Source organism: Sinocyclocheilus anshuiensis, unplaced genomic scaffold (genome assembly GCF_001515605.1).
Source record: "Sinocyclocheilus anshuiensis isolate Anshui unplaced genomic scaffold, SAMN03320099.WGS_v1.1 scaffold1568, whole genome shotgun sequence".
Taxonomy (NCBI): Eukaryota; Metazoa; Chordata; class Actinopteri; order Cypriniformes; family Cyprinidae; genus Sinocyclocheilus; species Sinocyclocheilus anshuiensis.
This window is the reverse complement of record NW_015554307.1, coordinates 239,948-250,906: the sequence shown is the minus strand read 5'-3', so window position 1 is coordinate 250,906 and position 10,959 is coordinate 239,948. Positions and strand designations below refer to the sequence as shown.

At 39.2% G+C, this 10,959-nt stretch overlaps 2 protein-coding genes across 3 annotated transcripts in view; one reads left to right on the top strand and one right to left on the bottom strand.

Annotated features, from left to right (window-relative positions):
* Positions 1-10,959, bottom strand: part of LOC107671348 (connector enhancer of kinase suppressor of ras 2-like) — a 106,030-nt gene that overhangs the window by 3,557 nt on the left and 91,514 nt on the right. The gene's annotated exons all lie outside the window — the stretch shown is intronic.
* Positions 2,375-4,300, top strand: LOC107671349 (kelch-like protein 34). Its single transcript, XM_016464246.1, has one exon. The coding sequence runs from the start codon at positions 2,375-2,377 to the stop codon at positions 4,136-4,138; it is 1,764 nt and encodes a 587-aa protein (XP_016319732.1). The 3' UTR covers positions 4,139-4,300.

Below are 10,959 nucleotides of genomic sequence, written 5' to 3'. Positions count from 1 at the left end.
ATTTCAAATGCCGCACCATCGGTTTATGTACATAAACTGGGATCAGTTTAACAGTGTAAAGCTGCTTGTCTCCTCACTTGTAAATCACATCATATGTGTCTGTACTGCTCTATGATCTAGTTTACTAGCAGCAGGTGTCATGACCTTTGAGTGAAAGTGTCCTTATTAAAGATCATGTCATGTATTGCTCCTTAGTGTCAGTCTGCATTGAGAGCTGGGAAACACATGCATATATAATTCAGATAAATTGTCTACATTCTTTCATTTGTAAGGCTCTATTTTCTGTAAGGCTGCTTTGAAACAATGTATGCTGTGAATTGGATCATGAAATGAAAGACAAGCAACCAACAAGTGTCCAGTGTACATTGAAATACATTCAAACCTGTTGGAAAAGCTTCCCAGGGTGCACCTCATGGTTGAGAGAATGAGAGACTGTGAGTACATTGATATAAAAGGACCTATCAATCATGTGAAATTGGAATGGAATTTGTTTTGGATTAAGCATCTGGCAGTGGTGCCTGGAACACAGAGAGAGTGAGCAGCTGTCTAACTAATCAACAAAGCCTTCATAATTCCCTTATTACCCACAATGCAATGCAGAGTGAGCCTGTAGTTCTAAAACCTTTTAATCGAGAAGCTCAGAATTCCTAAACTTCCATCGATTTCTTGATACAGTTGTCTTCTCTGCTACCATATGCGTTCCATTATACATTTCAGATTGTATATCTATAAAATGTGTGTGTTAATTCAAAGGAATTTCTCACCTGTAAGCCTTAAGTACACCAGATAATATCAAAATAGTTCACCATGACCACCAGAGCCAAACAAAACCCATAACAGGAAGAACAGACACTGTTATATTTAGAACGCCACTCAGGTCTGACAGCATTCTGGACTGATGGGTCAAAACAGGGAGACCAGAGAGTCTGAAAGTGACTGAACACATAAATCAGTTGTATCTGCAATTAAATGCACCCATCAGATGTGAAATTGTTCATCATAAATAGTAAATATAGATTTTGTAGTGACAGAAGAGTGCATGATCCTGCAAAAGATATTCAAGCATGCATGCAATGAAGTGGAGTCTGGTTTTGTTGACGAATTGTAATGTGCGTTTAAATATATCCACCGATGCACAATGAGCTTGAGTGGAAAGACATGTAAAGGTCCCTAAAAGGCCAATTACTTGTTTTAAAGCGAGAATCCAAAGGGGTTGTAAGGTGAGCACAGGATTTGGCAGTACAAACAGTGAGTCTACAAAATCACTTCCTTGAGACACAAGTAGCACACACACAAGCACGCCCCTCTATGATTCATCATGACCCGTTGCAGTTGCACTTGAGTGCGAATGCATTCACAAGTATCTCCAGTTACCAATTACCTCGTAGATGTGTTGTATTGCAAATGCTCTAAACAGTGGAGAAACCAGTGCGATCATGAGCAGAGGGTGTGAGAATGTAACCAAAAGCTCTATCATAATCACCCCTCGCTCTTATGTTTAATACCCCCTCCCCACAATCTAGCCTGATGCTGCCCTATCCCAGCTCTGAGCCAGCAGCTATTCAGGGAGGATGAAGGGTATGATGTTCACGAGGTTGGGATGTGTCCTTTTCTCTGTGAATCACACTTACACACTACAAGTCTATAAATCAACCTCACTCTTCAGTGATTGTAAACAATCTTTATTTATTTGTCTTTGTGTCTTCCTGACTGAATAATCTTCCAGTCGTTCTCATTGTCCTCTAGGCAAGATTCTCATTCTCATTTCTCTTTTCTGGCTATAGACTGTGTCCTGACTGTCCCTCTGATCAACTGAGTTTCTATTCCTGTCACCTTGGTGAGATATGACTTCTGGTGGCAACAGACAGAAATCCACAGTGCTGACTAACTCCCTTATTTATCAAGAGATGACCTCAGATCTGCATATCATAATAAACCCCCAGCCTGATCCCTCCTGCTCTGTGTTCCCATCTAGCTAAATGGAAAGGGCAACTAGCTCGAAGTTGTGTTTACCCCCCGTGGCCCCAAAATGTCTGCCCTCCCTTCTAGAGATCTGGTAGAAAACACATGCCTCTGAGGCACATCTTGTTGAGGCAAAAGGTTTGTCTGCCCACTGGGTGGAGGAGAAATGGTTGACCCTCCCCTTTGCACTTACGCATTTGATGCCAGCAGAAGTCATGGACCACATCCCAACAGACGCGGATGGTGTACTGACCTTTTTATTTTCTTCTGTCTTCTTTAATCTCGACAACTTTTGCAGGAGGAAGTCGACTTAACCTTCTCTTTCTTTCCTCTTCCTTTTGTGCTTTGTCTTACTTTCATTCAGTCCTAAATTCCCTGGACTCCCTTATCTCTCTCCCTTCCTCTCCTAGTGATGAATTACTACCTGATGCTCAGCAACAGTCATGGAGAAGGTGTTTTGTCTCGGTACCAGAGCTTGCGTCTGGAGGGTCGAATGTGTGATGTTGTTTTGGAGGCAGAAGGTGTGGAGTTCCCTGCTCATCGCAGTTTGTTAGCCTGTTCCAGCGACTACTTTTGGTCCGTGTTTCAGGACTACACTCTGGAATCCGGTGCCCGTACTATCAGCTTGCCAGCCTTGTCATCTCTGGGCCTGGAGCAAATACTGGACTTCATCTACACCTCATGGATCTCACTGTCACCCTCCACTTTGGAGGTCACACTACAGGCTGCCTGCTATCTACAGATCACCCATGCTGTGGATCTTTGCACTCGGTACATCTCCGAAAGCATTGCTCCTGACAACTGCTGCTTTTTTGCGAACATAGCAGCTCGCTACGGCCTTTCTGAAGCATTCGATGACAGCAACTCTTTTATTGGCAGTAACATGTGCAGAATACTTACATCTGAGGAATACAAGGCTGAGCTAATGGAGGTAAACATTGGTTCTCTGCAAGAGGTGCTCGTAGCTGAGGAGATGCCGGGAGTGAAGGAGATAGACCTTCTGCAGCTGGTTTTGGATTGGCTAGAGTGCAACCCACAATCTGCCTTGCAAAGTAATGCATTGCTCAGTCGGATCCGATTTGGTTTGATTCCACCTAAAGAGCTGTCTCAACTCAGTGCACTTAAACCTGCTCTATGTACACCCTTCATCCGCAGTGTAGTGCAGAAAGCACTTAACTACCACCTTCAGGGTCCCCTCCAGCCTCTACTACAAAGTGTCCACACCAGCCTAAGAGTCACAAAGAGCAAGATTCTTCTGGTGGGAGGAGGACCAGAGGCAAACAGGCCCCAGAATCAGATCCTAACCTACGAACCTCGCAGTAAGAAATTCCAGCCGCTCTCGACATCCCTGCCAAATAAGCTACAGCACCAGGGAGTATGTGTTGTTGGGAACTTCCTTTTCGTACTAGGTGGTGAGGTGGTGCATGTGGATGAGGACAACGAGAAGAGTGCTGTGATGACTGTGACTGACCAGGTGTGGCGCTATGACCCACGGTTTGAGCAGTGGGAGGAGATGGAGCCACTCTTGCAGAAGAGGGCACAGTTTGCCTGCTGTGTGGTGGAAAGTGTTATATTTGCTATCGGTGGACGGGGCCAGAGGGGTGAGCCTGTTTTGTCATCTGTGGAAAGGTACAATATGAGGGAAGGGTGCTGGCGCAGTGGCGTATCCCTACTGTATTCAGTTTATGGGCATGCCTGCGCCACTATTGGAACAGGAATCTACATCTCAGGCGGCATCCACGTCAACAACCCAGAGAGTAGCAAAGAAGTGCTGTTTCTGAATGCCGTTAAAGGGTATGCCTGGCAGAGACGTTCTAACATGTCCATTGCCAGATTTGGCCACCAGATGGCAACAGTGAGGGGAAGAATTTACACCTTTTTGGGAATGTATGAGCCCTTCTGTGACATTGAACGCTACAGTCCTGAGCAAGACCTGTGGACCCGTCTAAAGCCCCTACTGAATGACCGCTTCTGCTATGGTTTGACCGCAACAGGGAGCAGACGTGTGCTTATGTTCGGAGGGAGAAAATGGCAGGAAGGACAGGAGGTGTGTACAACAAATGTGCTGGAGTACGACACGGAATATGATGCCTGGAGAGAAGTGTGTAAACTACCAGGACCCTTGTGTGGGATTCGGTGTGCCATAATGACTCTTCAAGACCCTCCGGAGACCTAAAAGTCGATTACAAACACCATCCCACATACACACAGACAAACAGATGGCTGTCATGGGGCAGAGAGAGTTGAAGGACAGGGGTTATCTTTTTGTCATGGATCCATTAATTATAAAGTGGCAGGGAAAACAGGATTTCTATTTACCCAGATATAGAAGACCTTAGTGGGGGTATAATTCTGTTAAGTTTTTTACAGCAAGCAGTAAGGAGCTCCTGAAACTAGGTCACTATGAATAGGGTAGAGAAAGTCATGACATTGATAGATGACTTGTCATAAAGACGTTGTCCTGAGAAATGGCATAGATCCTCTAAGGACACTGTAGAAAAGGACAGAACTAAGGATGGAATTTCAGACCACTGCACACTCTGGTCATTGCATCTTGAAAGGCGTAAAGAAAGGACAGACAAACAAATGGGAAAGTAATCTAGATAAGGACAAATTTGGACAAGATTTTACTATTTGGCACTGCGTGAGGATCAAAGGTGACAGTCATAATGTCTTATGACAGAGAGACAGCTGCCATGAATGTTGGATACAGACTGTGAAAGGAGGCTACACTCACAGACGCTGAGCGAGAAAGCCAAATTAGACCATTGATTTGGAAGGGTGCATGGGAAGTCAAAGTGGGCAAGGACAAGTATCAAGATCATTGAGTTTGTGTGGGATGCAGATGAACCAAAGGAGGGAGGATGACGAGATTTTTAGTGAGCAATGATAAACAAAACTGCAGTCACACATATATCTGACAACTCAGGCCATGCATGGAAATCTAGATTACTCAACACAGATAATATAGTGTCATTAGAATACCAATATAAATTAAAGTGACTGCAAATACAGTAGTTGAACAGAAATCTTGTAAAAAAAAAATCTTGTTATCAGTAGCAGTAACTAGGCTGGCATGTATTTCATCATATACAGTATTTCATAATATATAATTTTATATGTAGTAGTTAACTATTTCTGGGTTATATAAAAATAAATAGCCTTGAGTTTGTAAAATGAATACTGTTGACATAATTCTACAAATGAATCAATGCAAATGAGTAGCTAAGACGGAAAAGCATAAATAAAATATTTTACGGCTAAAAATTTCTTTTGCAGCTTGTGAGTTTCTTTAAAGTCTTTTGTACTCATTTATTGTGAACACAAATTTGTTGGTAATAATAGAAAATTAGTGAGATTTGAGTATGAGCAGCCTAACTTGGTTTGCCGATTAGACTAATGCCGATTAGAAAATCAGATTTTCCCTTCTGAACTGCCCAAAGAAAGGAAACCCATTGTCACCCCAAGACTCAGAACAAACCCAACAGTTCATCTCCATTCATTTTTGTAAGCTGAGTCCATTACCTTCACTGAATAGCCTGGAAACCAGCAAGCTTCTGAAAGAAAAAAAGAACAGCTTTCTAGGATATGTACACGGGCATCTATTTTAACCACCCATTGGAGAAAGGTGCCCTTACTCATTGCTCGACAGGCTGCCGAGCTCTCAGGCGATTGTTTATGGTCAGGCACTCACCTTTAAGCCAAAGATGGCAACATCCACGTTGGAAATGGCAGCTGAGAAACTGCCATTGATGAATGGGAATACTAAAAGATAGCTTTCTCCAGTTAGAATATAAACTTATAGGATTCACCAGCCTCAAAATTCGAGCCTCATTTAAGTGTAAATATCAAGCACATAAAAAAGAAATCCATAAAAAATGCAAAAAATATAGCATGATTACATCCATAAAAGTTTATTGACTCTAGGCATAACCACACTGAAATCTGGAGAAAGCAACAAGTCTCTTTTTAAATAATGTAATAAGTAAAGTAAACTTTACCAGGTTGTACTCTAAACACAACACATAGGAAACTGCACTGCCCAAATTACATGCCCTACTCATAATAAAGACAGGCAGCAGCACAGATATTGATGAACTTGAATGTTTTACGTCAACTTTGTTAAAAAATGGGCTCCTAAAGAAACATAACATAGTTTTCACTAAATTAAGAATAAATTTGATATATTACTAAAGTAAAATACCAATAGACATCCATTCTAGCTATAAATCCACTGGTAATCACTTTCTCGAAGAGCTAATGCATTCCCATGATTCCCATGGATACATCAGCACCTGAGTCACTCACTGAGTCAAAATCAAGCTAATATTGTCTTAGATTACATACAGAATGAAATGTGCTCCATTATGTCATACCTGAAATGTCAATGTACATCATATAATACACATCTTAACATACAATAAACTCTCTTCTGAACATTCAGCGTGTTCTTAAAAATCTCACATAAAGCATCTTGGTGTCTACTGAGCGCCTGAGTGCTTCTTGGTCTGCACGGCCTTCCTGACAGCTGAAACACTGACATTAAATCATTTGGCAGCTTCGGTTTAGAAACAAAAAAACAAATGTGACTGTGGTGTATCTACAAGCCATGCAGCAAGAGTTGTTTTGCTCTGAGAGTTTATAAAGATGGACGACCTCCCGAACTTTGACATACATGTAATTTCAGGAGTCGAGTTGCTGCTTCTGACAGATGCTGGGGTGAGTTCAGGGCAACAGCTTTGATCGGCCGAGCCGTGCGATGAGTCCCTGGGCTGAGACCAGCGATGTGTCGTGATGACCACGGCTGTCATAAAAACTCACTGTTGTCTTGACATAAATGTCCCTAAACTAGCAGCACTGTTCAGGACAGCTGCATGGCAGCTTGTAGAAACTGAAAATTTTAATCCAAACAGAGGTATACAATACTGAAACATAACATGTCCTTTAAGTTCTCCTAAACTTTTTGAGTTGAACACAATAGTCCATAAAAATAACTTTGAGATTAAGCATTAAAAATGAATGGCACACCTTGTGCACAGATACACAATCACTTGTAAGTGCTGTCCCTGCTCACTCAAGGATGCAAATTTTTGCAATAGGAACATCACGTGTAAATCTGTTTTTGATTATGAACTCTCATTTGCGAAGAGACACATAATTTCACCTCATAATATCAGGAAACCGTAGTGAAGAGAGAACTTCCATAATTTGACTCAAGTTACAGAGATAATGCTGCTTCTGGATAATGGAGCCTGTGCAATTTTCTACCAATCAAAGCCCACACACTTCACTGAATGCTCATCCGTTATCAGAGGCTGAGTTTGGCAAGGCGTTACACTCTGTCGAGAAGTGTTCACGGCACAGGCACAGAAATATTCCAGGTTCAATACAAGATGAATGCTATCTACAGCAATTTTAGCATTCTGTCAATTACCACATTCAATTATTTTGACTCATTTCTAACTGAGACAAGGCAATGGACCACAATAGTCACACACAATATGTAGAAAATTATGTTTACAACATAATTAATTGTGAGTGTCATCTAACACTCACTTAAAATTAATGTTTAAAAACTATTAACTAAAAATTTTAAAACATTTTAAAATGAATATTCATTTTCATACTGTACATTATAATTCTGTGATGCCTAAATTCACTTGTAGCATTTTACAGCACAATATTCAGTTTTTAGTGTTTAATTTAAAAAGAAAAATGTAATTAGACAAAATTGGATGAAATTTTAATGTTACATTTTTTTTTATTATTAGCTTATTGTATCAGCCACAATTTTATAATTTTTGATCTCAGTTCATCTCAAAGTTTCATTTTAAGGCTGAACAGTCAAAACAACATTTCAACCTATTAAACATACTGTAATTGTATGCCTCACAGCCTCATTTTAATTGATCAACATCAAAAACTCATAGATCCACAGGATTTAAACATTATGCATGATAATCATAATAATAAGCATTATTATTATTGGAGATGCACTGGTATATAAAAAGTGGCCGATACGAATAAGCCAATAATTATATCTTTGTTATGGACAATAATTGATCAAATATAAAAATTCTATTCTGTTGTAAATAAATTGAAAGAAAAATCTAAATAAATCACAAATAAAACACTAAAATTTGCTGTTCATTTGCAATCAATGAATTGAATTTAGGCATCGCAACATTACAGTGTACAACGTAATATCTAATTTTGTCTGCAGTTGACTGATACAATCAAAAAATAATAATATGGTAGACTGTCATCCATAATAATAATAATAATATATTTCTTATAATAAATAAAACATAGTTAAAACAAATTACAACTGAAATTCCATATCCAATCTTTTATCTCTTAACTGTGTGAAGTCTATAAACTTTGTAACTTTTGTAAGATAAGCACAAGTATACCAGAAAAGGTCTGTTTACACAGAGACAAATCCACCCTCAGGAATTACCAGAAGTTCTGCTCCTAGAAAAGTCTCACAAGGATTATTTAGACAAATACAATCTGCACTTTTCTGTCCATAAATTTGCCTTGCCCCATAGACTTCCATTTGAAGAGCATTACTATGGGTCGAGCCAAAATTACTGACTGTGGAAACTGGCACCGAGCCAAAGATGCTGTCAAAAAACTGATCTGATTTTGAACCAGGAATATTCCTTTAAAGGCCTTTTCTTGGTATATCCAAACACTCTACGGAGATTGTGGTGAGATGAGACAACCACATCAGTGTTCCATGTTCATGCACACGCACACAACTTCCACACAAATGTACAAGTGCTATAAGTCGGGGCCAGCCGATGTATAACAGCAAATCATAAATATATAGTATGATACAGTAGAGTATATAGTATGCTAAAGTAGCATATAAACATGGCAGATAACTTGTGTGATGACTGTCTGTGTGTCCACTGAGAGATTTGCTTCAAAAAGACAGACAAACACAGGTACAGTGTGCCAGTCAGTGTGTTTAGAGTTCGAACGGCACCTCAGATGTGCATTTCCTCTCAGAGTTCAGTCCGTAGCTTCCATTTCCACGTTCAAGTGCTCTGATTCTACCTCGGCTTCCTGTCTAGTGGTGGTTTGGCCAGGTTTGTTCTCGGTGCGACGGCATTGTCTTTCCTTGACTGAGCCGCTTGGAGGACTGGTAACCACGGCAACCCCGTGTACAGAAGTGGCATGCTCTGAAGCTTGTGGGTTGCGAGTCGAGCCATTGAGAGAGCTTTGTTTGTACAGCTATCTGTGCCTGCGTAAACAATGTTTTTCAAGTATTTAAAAAGCACATGTAGACTGAGTTTGCGATTGCTGTCAGGATGTGAAAGTACAAGCAAAAGTGAGAAGAATTTGCGTTTATGGACCTTAATCAAGGAAGATGCTGTATCAAATTTGACATCAATTAAAACGAGACTGTGAGGCATAAAAGTAGGGCTGCCACTAACGACAATTTTTATTTCGATGAATCTATCGACTAAATTATCGATTAATCTAAACGATTAATTTCCCACAAAAAAAAATCAACAATTTTAAAGAACATTTTATTAAACTTGCAACTTTGCCATTCAGTAGTGTACCATAAAAAACGTATAAATGTAAACAAGCCATTGACTAAATGTAAAACTAAAAGAGTAAAAATGTAAACAAACCTAATAAAAATGAAATAATTACAAAAATCTGAGAAAGTCAGCATGTTCTTAATGTCAATATATCCACATGTTCTGGGCTTCTGTTCATTACAGCTGTGAGTGCAACTACAAAGGGGAAAAATCTGTTTCAATTAACCCCAACAGTTGGGTTTTCACATTAAATAAATGCAATGTTTAGAGTCCACTAGAATCAAGTATTAAAATTGTATTATTATTAAAAATTTTAAGTATTAAAAGTACTCTTAGAAATGTGTAAACAACAGATTTAAACAGACATCTCCAGCATGATGAAAAAAATGAACAGAGGACTTCAGTAGTGAAACTCCAAATTAAATCCAAATTTCTATGAAATCCTTTTTTAAAGCAAAAGTAAAGTGCAACATAGAGTGCAAGAAGCAAGTGTCCATCTCATAGTCCAAATCACTGAAATCAAAGTTCAGTATTATAGTGTAAGAATGACAACATGTCCACGTGTTCTGGTCTACTAATAATAAAATATTATAATTAATAATACATTTTTGTGGTAATAAAAATAGATGTAGGCTAAGTGAACAATAGCCTTTAAATTGACTTAAAATACATATTAAAAGTACAACATGTTTAATAGGTTAAAATGTTGGAGACCTTTGTGTCGACTGTTCAGCCTTAAAATTAAAATTTGGGATGAACTGAAATCAAAAATCATAAAATTGTGCCAATAAATTTCTGTTCCGCCAAGACCAAATACATCAAAATTGTCATATCCATCACCATGCTAAAATGTTCCGAGAGTTGTCATGATTGAACTATTTTTATGCCCAAAATTTAAAAAGTCATCCAATTCTTCTAAATACATTTAAAATAATGAAGCACTAAATAGTGTACTGTAAAATGCTAAGCGAATTTAGGCATCACAAAATTATAATGTACGTACAGTATGAAAAATGGATATTCATTGGGTGCATCTCAATCAGCTCCCTTGTTCAGTAGTAAGGGCACTGATCAGGGAGTCGGCCATTTTAAGGGCTGTCTCAATCGCGAAATCCTTCCAGTGCACTGGAACGTTCGCTGCCTGAAAAGTCCCACAATGCACCGCAAAAACTAGGGAGCATCGGAGCTCACTATGCTCCCTTACTGGAAATAACGTCACATTTCTGCAGCGTAAAACATAAATCACACGAGCCAACTCGATAAATACAATGACACGCTATAGAAGATTTGAAAAGACAAACCGTTTTTTTCAACATAATTTGTATATTTCAATATAAATGCACATCGCTAGACAGGTAATGAACACATTTATTTAACATTTATAATTAATATTCGGCTGAAGTGTTGTAAGAACATGTAACAGAACGATGTGTTTAAA

Bases quoted from the DNA above. Each gene is read 5' to 3' on its own strand.
- LOC107671349 (XM_016464246.1), top strand. From the start codon at position 2,375: ATGAATTACTACCTGATGCTCAGCAACAGTCATGGAGAAGGTGTTTTG.